The sequence below is a fragment of the Quercus lobata genome, chromosome 6 (genome assembly GCF_001633185.2).
Source record: "Quercus lobata isolate SW786 chromosome 6, ValleyOak3.0 Primary Assembly, whole genome shotgun sequence".
In the NCBI taxonomy this organism is placed as follows: domain Eukaryota; kingdom Viridiplantae; phylum Streptophyta; class Magnoliopsida; order Fagales; family Fagaceae; genus Quercus; species Quercus lobata.
Window position 1 is genome coordinate 21,381,589 of NC_044909.1, and position 13,339 is coordinate 21,394,927.

Consider the following 13,339-nt stretch of genomic DNA (forward strand, 5'->3'; position numbering starts at 1 on the left):
AAACCATACTCCTTATATACCCACTTCAGTGTGCTCCTTGCCATCATCTAACTCTAGAAAAATGTTGATATGGCTAATAAATTGCTTACATGTCACTTAATCACAAATGAAAATATTTAACTGGTTTTAGAAATTCACATCAACAATTTATGTGGCATTTATGTTTAATTTTTTATTTTCCGTTTTTCTTTTAACTTTCATGCAATTTCTTGGTAACCAAACAAGCACACACACCAAAAAATTTCAAAGCGACAAATCAAATGACAAATACCAGCTTAAAATTTCTCAAAATGGAACAATTTAAGCAGAACAATATGAATAACAACACATAAGAAAAAATAATTTACATAAAAAAATCTAAAATATTGTAAGAATTTCTATTTTCAAAGACAAAGAAAACAATTTAACACATTTAATACTAGAAATAGGAAGATGTCAGAAAATGACATTGTGTGAGGGGTTGTTTCTAATATTTGATTTCTTAATCAATTATAAATAACTAGTTGATGTTCCCGTGCAATGCACGGGTACGATGTAAATTTATTTTTAAATATTTTGTAATAAATTATCTTTATGACCATGCATAATACTCAATATGTGATTTAATGCTTGAGGAATTAGTTTCAATTATATTACATGTTATTAAAAATAGAGTAAATATAATTTGTTAAGATTAATATACAAAAGAATATGAACCTAATAATCATATTTTAAATTGTTAAGTTTACTAAAACTAAAATGGCACCTGTGAAGGCTAAATAAAGAAAATGTTCTTCCAAGATAGAAAGATACTTCTATAGAAAAATAAAATAGAAAGATACTTCTATAGAAAAATAAAAATAAAAATATAAAAAGAAAGATACATGGCACAAATTTTGAGTTGCAACATAGGTTCCTGCTTCATTGATTAAGCCTATCAATGCTCTTATGCTATCAAATATTGATATGCATGTCGAAAAAAGTCATAGTTTATAGGACTTCAAAACTTTGAATCCCAGTCATTCTGTTCAGTTTACAAAAACCAAGTGTCAATGTAACTTGACAAAACGCCAAAAAGAAAGACACAAATAGGTAATTTAAGAATTTACTTTGATCAAAACTCCGAAAAAAAGAACTTATTAATCAGAATCATGTTTTATGAGTACATCAAGGGTGACATCCAAAAACCCCATATTTGTTTATTTTTAACATCCCCTAGGGGAAAAAATCACAGAGGTTATAGCAAATTTTGAGAAAATTAGTAACTTATCAAAATAAATCACTCAATGCAACATGTATTATAAGTGTTAATGAACCAGTGTTTTAGACAGTAAATTAGAAATCATCCTCCTACCTATTTTTGCAATAAATTTATTAGAATTATTACATGCTTAGGGTTCTTCAACATACGGATTGAATCTAATGATTGGAAATTGATATCAACATAAAAACTTCTACAAATGTAATAGTGATCATAAGGGTCCACACTGGAAGTGCATCTGCCATAGAGGATAAAAGAAAATAAATCAATGAAAAGGTAACAATAATAATATTTAAAAAAAGAAAGAGTCAAAACAAATGAAATACAAAGTGGAAAACATAGAATCATACTCATATCAAACCACCATGGAGTATATGGAGCAACTGAAACTTTTCTTCTTTGGAAGCATTTTAGAGAGATATAGTATGTTGGGCTATTGGTCTTTTTTTTTTTCCTTAAACTAATCAAAGATAACTTGCATTAAATACTATTCATATTCATTACATCAGTGTTTAGCTAATCAATAATCAAGTCACACCAATAAATACGCATGCTGATTCGCCTCTCACCTAGAACTGCTTTACCTTCCATGGATTGAACAGATTCGTTCTTAATATTGTGTCCTCCACCATAGCTCCCAGCATGAATTATCTTCTTCCTCAGATCACAGCTTGTCAAAAAAAACTTGCTAAATCACCCTCTAAGATGATATCTCTTGCACCTATTCCAATTGCAAAAACTTGCTAAATCGCCCTCTAAGATGATATCTCTTGCACCTATTCCAATTGCAAAATTAATAGCTTGGCCAACTGCTGCTAGTTCTGCCTCCTCCAGATCCATAATTGCTCTCCCTTTGTAACTCAATGTGGCAATGAGCTACCAATTATCATCTCGTATAAAGACTCCTACTCCAAATGTGCTTCGTTCTTTAAACATTGCTCCATCAAAGTTTATCTTGAAGGACATCCCTTGCAGCAAAACATATAGCCTCTTTGGCCATCACACCAGACAATTTGTACTGTTATTTGAAAAGCCATTAATTTCTTTAATTGCACAACATCCACACTATCACAAAAAGTTCCTCCACCACCTCTTCTTCTTTCCCTTCTAAAATTTTCCTGCAAGTTTAATGACAAAAATGTTTGACGAAGAGAATATATTGATTGGAAAAATATGTAGAGAAAAAATATCAAATCAACCAATCCATTGTAATTAACCCTTGCAATTCTGCATTAATTTTGCATTGAATCTCTTAAACATGTAAAGTGATAAACGCATACCAAAGATATGAGTTGTTTGGCTAATTTAATGTGTAAAAATTCCTTTCACTAATTAGCCAAATCCCTTTTACCCATTTTGTCAAAAGACTTTGATATAAGTTGAATTGAACCACCATAATCTTTGTTCCAACCAAAAAATAATTTTCAAGGAAATCAACCTTAAACAGTGTCACAAAATGGGAAGAACATGGCCCATATAAAATATGAAATTTCACATATCACATCAAAAAGAAATTTTCAATTAACATATGGCATGCAACAATAAGTCAATAACATATAATCAAAATACCAAAAGAATGTATATAGAACACTGCAGATATTCAACTTATTTTGAATTAGAAGATAAAAATCAGATCTGGGAAGGAGAGAGATAGTAAGAGACGGAGTGGGAATGAATCTGAGATGAGAAAAAAAAAATGAGTCAAAGGATTACAAATCACGTCTAAGAGAATTCCATTAAACACGTGACCTGCAACCATTTTTTCTTTTTATAAAGCTGATCTTCCAAATGAAATATGCAAATGAAGGGATAAAAAAATTGCATAAATATGGTGACATGTTTGAATTTGAAAGAAGAATCATTGACCTTCAATTTAAAGCAAGTCAGGCATGGCCTTTGAAGATTGCTTCTTTTGTACCTGTGATAGTCTCTAATTTAGCCGCCAAGTTCTTGTTTTCTTTCTTATTTAGTAGTGATTATCTGTAAGGGGCGAGAGAGAGAGAGAGAGAGAGGTATTAATGGGAAAGAAAATTGGAACGTAAGAAGAAAGAACAACCATTTTATGAAGAATACCAAGCAGAAGGAGAAATGACAGCTAAGTTGCACACATGGCAAGACTTCATGCTCTTGAACTTCAAGGTACGCAACATTGCAACCCCAACAATAATAACTGCCAATATGTTTACCACATTTCCTTGTGTTTAAATGGAATGTTTCAACTTCTTGTGGCTTAGTGACCAAAGTCAAAGCCAAAACTATGGTTTGATACCATCAATTTTATACTAAAGTAGTCCAACCAAAGCAACAGTCATGTAACAATTCTGTAAGTGTCAAGTTTTATATTAAGAAAAATATATGAATAACAATTGTAAATTAGATAGGAATAACCACTTTGACTGATTACCTTAACAGAAATGATAGCATGACCAAGAAGTGGAAACAGATTGGGATGACTGAACAATGAGGAAACACGGATCTCCTCCCTTACCAACTCCAATTGTTTAGTATTCTGAATCATAACTTTTTTCATAGTGTAAGTGCCATCATCTGGACAATAAACCAAATTCAGATCAAAATCAAGATTTCATCCCCTTCCTCATCAACCAACTGGGAAAAAAAAAAAAAAACAAAAAAAACAAAAACAGAAGAACATATGTATATATAGTAAAAGAATGGTGAGGGCCAACTAAGATTATCATTTATTAGTGCAACACCCTGTCATAGTTATTCATATATATAGGGCAAAACAATGATGCAATGGTGCCTTATAAAATTCCCTTTTTATGTATAATAATCATATTCTTTATAAATCTAAACTCTTTATTTAGAATGAATAGTGTTGCATACATGAGACAAACAGTAACTTTTAATTTCTAGTAAAAATAGGGATTCAATGTGTGTGTGATAGATATAGATACATACACACATACACACCCTAAGCATTCACATCAGTTGGTAGGATAATATCAAGTTATCATCAAAGAATAGCTACCAGCTCAGCCTATAAAATAAAATAAAAAATGATATAACGAATTCAATATGAGATTATTAAGCTCATTGTCATTCAAACATCAAGGCCTATAAAATTCAAAAAATTTAATTACATACGCAGATCATCAAATCCCAAAAGCAGATATAAGGAAAAAAGAAAGGAGAAGATAAAAGAACAACAACACCACCCCAGAAAATTAGAAAAATAAAAAAAAATATTTCAAGGTTGCCATATTGTAAGATATAACATCATAGAAAGATGCCATAGTTCCAATAGAATTCCCACATAATAGAATTCCCACATCATAGTATCATATCAAAATACAAAATTCCAATAAGGCCATCATTTGAGAATTAAGATTTGCCCAAATTATCAAATCTCACCATGAAACCATAACAGTACCAACCAAGAAGACCAAAATCCAGAACAAAACTGAATCTAACACAAATACCTAAACCTATACAAATCCATCAATATGTCCAAAACTAAGTCATATTTTAACCCAAATCTAAAAAGGGTAAAAATAAAAAACTTTCCTGGTGGAGGTTTCGAAGATCTAATGGTGTGTTTGCCTATGGTTCTGGCAGTCTAAGGTTGGCGTTGGTGTGAAAACTAACGGTCAAGGTACCCCTTCTGCTTTATTTTACATTGGTCTTAACGGTGTATTAAGATTCCCAAACCTGGTGTAGCCTTTCGCTTTTAAAATGTACATGCATATAATGAACAGGGAAGTTCACCTAATGTCCTAGATAATGTTTCCTAACAATCACCATAAGGAGCTGTTAAATGAAACTGGTGCAATCAATCATAGTAAATATAATTTGTACTAAGTTTCTCTACAATAAGATAGGAATACAACTATATCTATACAGCAGATACACTTGCCAATGCAACTTGGATAGAGTTAGATCCAGAATTACCACTTCAAATAGTTATCTTCTTCTCTAATTTATTTCTCTCTTTTCAATTTCAATTTCAAATGAAGGTACATTCTTAACAATACTTACAGTGGTTCAAGATTAATCTGCATAGTTCCAATGGCTTTAAAAAAGGGACCATTCAGAAACAACAAATTCAAAAGCTTTAAAATTTAAAATAAAACTTTAGTGTAGTTTTGGTTACTCAAAGGTTTGTTCTTTGAGTAACAAAGCAAATCTTCATTTTATGTGAACTCAAAATCAAAGCAACCCAAATAGTCAAAATCGATTCTAAATACCCAAAACATTGAGCCAAGCCAAATACCCTAAAAACAAAACTTCTTCTAACCAAAATCCCTTAATCAAAACCAAACCTTACCCAAAATACTAATCTAAATCATAATTAACCCCCAATTGATTCTCCAAATAAAAACCAAAAACCCTTAATTTTTTAGTTTAAAGCAAAACTTTACAGGAAGCGATTCCGGTAGTCTGATAGTGGGTGGAGGCTTACGGTGATGACAGAACTTGTGGTGGTGCCCCTTTCTCAATCCATGGCGCATTAACTTAACAGTCTAATTATTATTCTTCCTCTTCTTCCAAAAAAAAAAATCCAATCGGTCGATCTCTCTGAACTCTGTGACTAACCGACTCTCTCTCTACCATTCTCGGACTTTTGGCCTCTAAACCTTGATTATCCAAAGCCAATTGTAAATACGCTAAAACTAAACCAAAATCAAACACAAAATTAATTGAATCCAAATACTCCCAAAAGTTTTTAGTATTCTGAGAAACTAAATCAAATCAAAACCTAATGTAACCCAAATACCTAAATACAAATCAATCCAACCAAATTTCTCAAAACCAATTCATATTTCATACCCAGATCTAATAAGAAAGAACGAAAAAAAAAAAAAAAAAACTTACCAGTGGTAGTTCTCTCTCTATGTCCATATCTCAAATCCTGTGTGCACCTTTAGGTTATCGGTGCCGATTCCGGTGGTCTAAGTCTGACACGGGACGGACGGTGGTGGGAAAATGATGGTGATAGCCGGCCGACGGTACGAACTCTGTCTCCTTCTCATCTCCGTGTAGCAAGCTTTTTTTCATTTTTCTTTTTTCCTTCTCTATCTCTATATCGCAAGGCTAATTGTATTTTAACCGGTTTTTTTGTTTTGTTTTATATACTGACAAACTATCAAACGGGGTTAAAATTGTGAAAGAATATAACTTATCGCACCGTACAGTATTTGGAAAAATTGTAAACGTGGCAGCATTTTAAGGGGTCTTTTTTCCTAACGTGGCAGCACTTCCTTAAAAGCTTCTGCTATTATATATAGTATTAGATTTTTTGATGATTTACTATATCAAACATCGATGATAAATCAATATTGCAAGTTTTATTTTTATTTTTTCAAGATCAGGACAATTTTGACAGATTGTAATGGAATAAATCAAAAGTTATATGACTTAATTACATTTTAAACAAAAGTAGAGGATATAATTTGTAATTCAACTTAAATAGAATTCAAAAAATGCTCTATCCAGTTATGGCATTTGTGTCAAGCATGTTTGTCTGAATATGAATACTCCTATCCCCCCACATCCCGTATCACTACTTTTCCTTTGGTTTCATCCCCTCTTCGCTTTCTTTGCACTTGTATGTTCCTGAGTAAATCTGTTTTTGTGTGTTTTTGTTTTTGGTTTTTGATTTGAAAGATCACAATGATGTCCACATGAAATTCAAGCCCAATAGACCGGAAAGCAGACTCCTCTACACTCTAGAGAACTTTGCGTGTCGACAACCCTGATGACCTGAGTGATCTCTATCTCTTTCTCTCATAAAGTTTTTTCTATATTTTTCTTGTCATCCAAACAAGGCATTAGGTCTGGTGGATTTTTTGTCCCCCATAAAGTTGTATTTGTTCATTGATTTGCATGTCACTAATCCTATATTTTGAAACATTGTTTTGGTGTAGATTGGAGAAATATTGGGCGTCATATAATTTTGAATTTTTTGAGTTAAATTCCAAAGTAGGTAGGATTGGGACTTGTCTTATCTAGATTGGGTTTAAACTATACATGTAACCAATCTTGACTGGATTCATAATACTGAGTATTTTTAAAACACACACGAAAAAAGGGTGTAGGTTTTAAAGAAACTAACAGTGGTATATATGTAAAAATACCTAAATCTTGTTGCGGTATAAAAACTACCATGTATCTCATGAAATTCACATTAATTGCAGGATGCATCGCATTAATTGCCTGTTTGTGTGTGACATTTTAGGGTCACGTGGCTTTGTTTGATAAGATTCATATCAAGCTAATTTCTACCCGTTGGACTAATACGTGGGGATGTACATCATTGACTATACAAAACTGAAGCACACACATTTTGTATGACTTTGTTCTATTCACTTTATGGCAATAGTAATTTGTGGGTTGTGGCTTACTCAAAATTTATGTGATTCCCGCAGGACTTTTTGAACATGTTTTTCATGGATATTTATAGTCAATCTCTCCCCAGTTTAAAACCTTGTGTTGGCAATGTCATATATTGAATTTGAAAAGGTCAAAGTTGTTACTGTGTTATCTACTTTGATCATAGTAACAATCTCAAGGTTCAAAAAAATCTGAACATTTTTTGCCCGATATGTAATACTAATGAGGTATGTTTTTGATTAATTTATGGGGCTCTAAGCCATGGAGGTACACTAGCGAGGGAGAAAAGATGGACGGGGAAGACATCAAGCTTCTAGTGAAGAAATGGTGGGATATATACTATGATGAGTCATTGGACTACAACAACACAACTAAAGCCGGTGCTGAAATAAATGACTTGAACCGATTCTTGATGATTGTGTCAGAGGCTGTTGTTCACTATATGAATGCCCCTCTGCTTTGTACTTGTTATAAGTTCAATGGAAATGAAGCTTGTGTAGTATTAGGAGTAATGGTCTTCTGTTTTAAGTTGAAGACTTTCCTATTACATATGTTTGTTATGGTCTTTTGCTTTAAGTCGAAGACATACACTCCTATTACATGTAAAGGGCTGGATTTTTTGGGAAGCAATATATAGTTTTTAAGTCATACCTAATGTAACTCTAATTAATATTATGTCACTTAATAACTTTTTATTGAATTTATATTTTGAAAATCTAACTGTTAAAGTACATATTTTATATGTTCTTAACACACATGTCAAATTTTATGTTATTTACTATTTGATCCATATGCACAATTCTAAGCTACAAAAACTTAAAATTTAAAAAGTTGATTGATAATATAAATATTAATTTTTAATCATATTAAAATTATGCAAATATTGAAGAAGACATTGTAATAATCAAATGGTTAAATTCTCAAAATATGAATATAGCAAAAAATTATTAAATTTTATATCATTACTTAGAATTACATCAAATATAACCTTAACCTAGAAATACATGTCCACATGACAATTGATAAAAAATAAATACAATACCACCATTATCTATTCAATTGTTAGCCAAATCAACTAGAAGACTAATAAAAATAGTTGGATCACCAAGAAGAGCACTAATAATTGTCTTGAGAAATATTTTGATTATTTTCACGCACATTTTACCAATCCCACCATTTCTTTTCAATCGATGTTGAATAGGCAACCCCAACTTCTTCAAAGCCAAAATATTAGTTGTTCCATTCTCCGATTACTCAACTATTATTTCCGTCATGCAAGAAACATGAATATTATGCTCACCACACTTGGACACATACAACCACACCTTAATTTCCGACAAATCAATTTGATGGCAGAATTTGCACTTTGACTTAGTCTCACGAAGGTGAAATTTAACATGACCAATCTGGAGTTCTTTCTTGAGGTTGAGACAACAAGGGTGCAAATCCAAGTCCTTTTCAGGGCAATGGTAGATGAAACCTTTGACACGTTTCCCACAAGCATTACAATATCTCTTGGTTGTTTTGCCAGAGAGTTTTGAAGGGGGTGACTGCTCGTAGAATTTGAAAATGAAGTCTTTGAAGATCTCGTGGGTTGTGGTGGGCTTGCTAAACATGCAATCTTTATGAAGAGTATAGTTGCAATCTTCACATCTGTATCTCATTCCGTTACTGCCATATTCCTTGCATCCATTGCATGTGTAGCGTTTTGAGCTTGGTTTGTTATCCAGCTTGAGCTCATGCTTCTTGGGACAAGTGCGAGTTTCCCCATACTATTGCTTATCTGCACCATAGAAAAATGTCGTATATAATAAACCAAAAGACACAAATACAAATGAGTTTGAGAAAAATAAACAAACATAGAGAATAGAAACGAGAAAGTTCCTTTAACAACTTAACTTCTATTCTTTATTAAAATAGGGGTTTTACATAATTCAATGCTGATAGATGGTGTTTCATGCTATATGAAAATTAAAGTACCTGGTTTTTGTGATTGATAGTGCTCATGTTGCATTCATGGTTCTTCAAAGCCAAAATATTAGTTGTTCCATTCTCCAATTCCTCAACCATTATTTCCGTTATGCAAGAAACATGAAAATTATACTCACCACACTCTGACACATACGACCACACCTTAATTTTTGACAAATAAATTTGATAGCAAAATTTGCACTTTGACTTAGTCTCACGAAGGTGAAATTTCACATGATCAATTTGGAGTTCTTTCTTGAGGTTGAGACAACAAGGGTGCAAATCCAAGTCCTTTTCAGGGCAATGGTAGATGAAACCTTTGACACATTTCCCACAAGCATTACAATATCTCTTGGTTGTTTTGCCAAAGAGTTTCGAAGGGGGTGGCTGCTCATAGAATTTGAAAATGAAGTCTTTGAAGATCTCGTGGGTTGTGGTGGGCTTGCTAAACATGCAATCTTTATGAAGAGTATAGTTGCAATCTTCACATCTGTATCTCATTCCATTACTGCCATATTCCTTGCATTCATTGCATGTGTAACATTTTGAGCTTGGATTGTTATCCAGCTTGAGCTCATGCTTCTTGGGACAAGTGCGATTTTTCCCCATACTATTGCTTATCTGCACCATAGAAAAATGTCGTATATAATAAACCAAAAGACACAAATACAATTGAGTTTGAGAAAAATAAACAAATACAGAGAATAGAAACGAGAAAGTTCCTTTAACAACTTAACTTCTATTCTTTATTAAAATAGGGGTTTTACATAATTCAATGCTGATAGATGGTGTTTCATGCTATATGAAAATTAAAGTACCTGGTTTTTGTGATTGATAGTGCTCATGTTGCATGCATGGTTCTTCAAAGCATTCTTGGCCATAATCTTCTTCTTGTGCTCATCCTTAGCCTTGTACTTCTCCGCCTCCTGAACCATCATCATAATTTCTTTCCCAGAGAGTCTTCCCCTGTCGATGGTGATTGGGATATTTTTCTTCTGGCCATTGCTCTTGACCTTAGCAGAGACAACATTTAAGATACCATCGGCATCAATTTTAAAGCAGACAGTGATGTGAACTTCACCCTTGAGAGTTGGAGGAATGCCAGAAAGCTCAAACTTGCCTAGCAAGTTGTTGTCCCTGGTACTTGTTCTCTCACCCTCATAAACCGGGATGAAGATGCTAGAATGGTTGTCAGAATAGGTGAACACCCACTCCACCTCCATAGTGGGGATGGTGGTATTTCTTGGAATCAAAACAGTCGTCTCATCGTTGGTAGTCTGCATCCTAAGTGACCGAGGAGTGACATCCAATAACACCAGATCCTGAAGCTTCTTGTTACGCTCATCAGTCAAGATAGCAGCCTGAATGGCAGCGCCATAGGCAACAACTTCATCTAGGTCGTCGATGCTCTTGCAAAGCTTCTTTCCTTCGAAGAAGTCCTGCAACAGCTGCTGCACCTTGGGAATCCGAGTAGAACCTCCAACAAGGACAACATCATCGACAGCTCTCTTGTCCATCTCAGCATCCCTCAAACACTTTTTAACAGGCTTCATACACTTTCTAAAGAGTTCCATATTTAGCTCCTCAAAACAAGCACGAGTAATTTTTGAATGAAAGTCAACACCCTTATACAGTGAGTCAATGTAAATGGTGGCCTTTTTAGCGGATGATAGTGTCTTCTTTGCCCCCTCACAAGCAGCCCTCAACCTGCTAAGGGCTCTGGGGTTCCCACTAATATCCATCTCGTTCTTCCTCTCAAACTCCTTAACAAGAGAGTTCACCATTATGTTAACAAAGTCCTCCCCTCCAAGATGAGCGTCACCAGCTGTGGCCTTCACTTCAAATTTACCATTTTCAATTGTAAGAAGTGAGACATCAAGAGTCCCGCCACCAAGATCAAAAATCAAAACATTCTTGCCAACACTGGCCTTCTTCTTGTCAAGACCATAAGCAATGGCTGCAGCAGTGGGCTCACTGATGATACGCATCACATTGAGACCAGCAATGACCCCAGCATCCTTAGTTGCCTGGCGCTGAGAGTCATTAAAGTAAGCTGGAACGGTCACAACCGCATTCTTGACTGTCGTACCAAGATAGGCCTCAGCAGTCTCACGCATCTTACTAAGGACCATGGACGATATTTCCTCAGCTGTAAACTGCTCCTTCCTGCCTTTGTAGTTGACCACAATCTTGGGTCTATCATCAGAATCAGAAATGACCTTGAATGGCCAAAGCTTCATGTCACTCTGAACAGAGGCATCACTGAATCTCTTACCAATCAGACGCTTAACATCTGTGAACGACAGAGGATAGAACATAAGCATCCAATAGACAAAAATATCACATAATGTCATAATCATTCAAATCTAATAAAGCCAATAAGTATTGATGACTACCCAAAAAAAAAAAAAAAAACCAAACCAACTCCAAAGAAAACTACGACACTATATTTGTATTTCTCACACGACCGAAAATGCAATTTTATTTATGTTTAAGTACAGTAAGACTTCCAGCTTCATAAATAATTTAAATTATTAGATTACAAAACAACATAAATCTAGCAATTTTTTTTCTCTAATTAATCTAAAATTGTCGCATCTGATTCTAAAAAATAATATAATAATAAACCCAAAAATGAAAGAACTTTTGTTACATAACTTCTACACACTCATAGAAATAGCTCTCTTTTCATCTAATAAGAAAGCAAAAAATACACATGAAGCAAAAAGGGAAAAAAAATAAAAAAATTCAGAGAATAAAACCTACATAACCATTCTAAAATCACAGTTTCCTTGACATGACAACCCTCTACAAATCGAATCTCACTACATCAAAACGACCGTCGTCATTTTCTAATAAATAAATTTTTTAAAAAATGACATATTAGAAACTTTACCGTAGATAGTGTTGCTGGGATTCATGGCGACCTGGTTCATGGCCACATCACCGACCAAACGCTCCTCATCAGTGAAAGCCACATAAGATGGCGTCGTCCTGTTCCCTTGGTCGTTGGCTATGATCTTCACACGGTCATTTTCCCACACAGCCACGCACGAGTAGGTCGTGCCAAGATCGATTTCGATAGCAGGGCCAACTTCTTCATCGCCCATTGTTGCAAGCAAAAAAATATCAAATTCTTCGAAAATAGGGAGAGAAGTTTCAACTTGAAAGAAAGAGATGCTAGGATTGTTATGAGCAAAAAATATCAAAATCTTTGAAAATAGAGAGAGAAGTTTTAGCTTGAAAACAAAGAGATGCTAGGATTGCTGCGAGCAAAGAAAAAAGAATTTTCAGAAATAGAGAGAGAGTTCAGCTTGAAAGAAAGAGACGAGGGAGAGAATGGGAGAGAATGAAAGGTAGGGGTGTGCATGGGTCGGGTTGGGTTGGGTTGAGGGGATTTTTTGACCCAACCCACCAGGGTGGGTCAAAAAAAATTCAACCCAATCCAATCCATCACATAAGTCCAACCCAACCCACATGGGTCAGGTTGGGTCGGGTTGAACCCATGGGTTTGAAAATTTTTTATTATTATTATTAAATTGAATAGAAAAAAATATATTAATATATTAAAAAAACTTAAAGATTAGTATCAATGTAACTTCTTAAAGGCAAACAACACTAATAACTAAACAACAATAGTAATTTATTAGGATTTGTATGAACTAATTGGCTTTTATATAGGATAGGAAGAACTGGCTATTTAAAAAAAATTATTAATTATATAATATTATATATATATATATATATATTAAATTAGTATTAGTAGGAGGAATT

The 13,339-nt window shown here is 33.9% G+C and overlaps 1 protein-coding gene and 1 non-coding gene across 3 annotated transcripts; one reads left to right on the forward strand and one right to left on the reverse strand.

The window, feature by feature from the left end:
* Positions 1-1,977: 1,977 nt before the first annotated feature.
* Positions 1,978-12,675, reverse strand: LOC115994775 (heat shock cognate 70 kDa protein 2-like). 2 transcript variants are annotated; one of them, XM_031119032.1, is made up of 4 exons: positions 12,462-12,675; positions 10,416-11,858; positions 3,645-3,760; positions 1,978-2,358 (listed from the first exon to the last, which is right to left on the reverse strand). In XM_031119032.1, the coding sequence occupies exons 1-4, from the start codon at positions 12,673-12,675 to the stop codon at positions 2,191-2,193; spliced, it is 1,941 nt and encodes a 646-aa protein (XP_030974892.1). In that variant the 3' UTR covers positions 1,978-2,190. The 2 variants fall into 2 exon arrangements, 1 of the variants encoding a protein (XP_030974892.1); XR_004093266.1 differs by lacking the exons at positions 10,416-11,858; positions 12,462-12,675 and adding an exon at positions 6,077-6,323 and having other exon boundaries at positions 3,645-3,787.
* On the forward strand, positions 6,868-6,974 carry LOC115951050. The gene has a single exon (XR_004083187.1). It is a non-coding gene; the product is annotated as a small nucleolar RNA Z107/R87 (small nucleolar RNA).
* Positions 12,676-13,339: the final 664 nt, after the last annotated feature.

What these genes read in the sequence shown, in the direction of transcription:
- LOC115994775 (XM_031119032.1), bottom strand. Translation starts at nt 12,675, where the DNA reads ATGGGCGATGAAGAAGTTGGCCCTGCTATCGAAATCGATCTTGGCACG. An exon ending in TGCTTTGAAGAACCATGCAT is followed by an intron (nt 3,761 to 10,415) that starts GCAACATGAGCA and finishes CTATGAAAAAAG; the next exon opens with TTATGATTCAGAATACTAAA. An exon ending in ATGCTATCATTTCTGTTAAG is followed by an intron (nt 2,359 to 3,644) that starts GTAATCAGTCAA and finishes TTAAACTTGCAG; the next exon opens with GAAAATTTTAGAAGGGAAAG.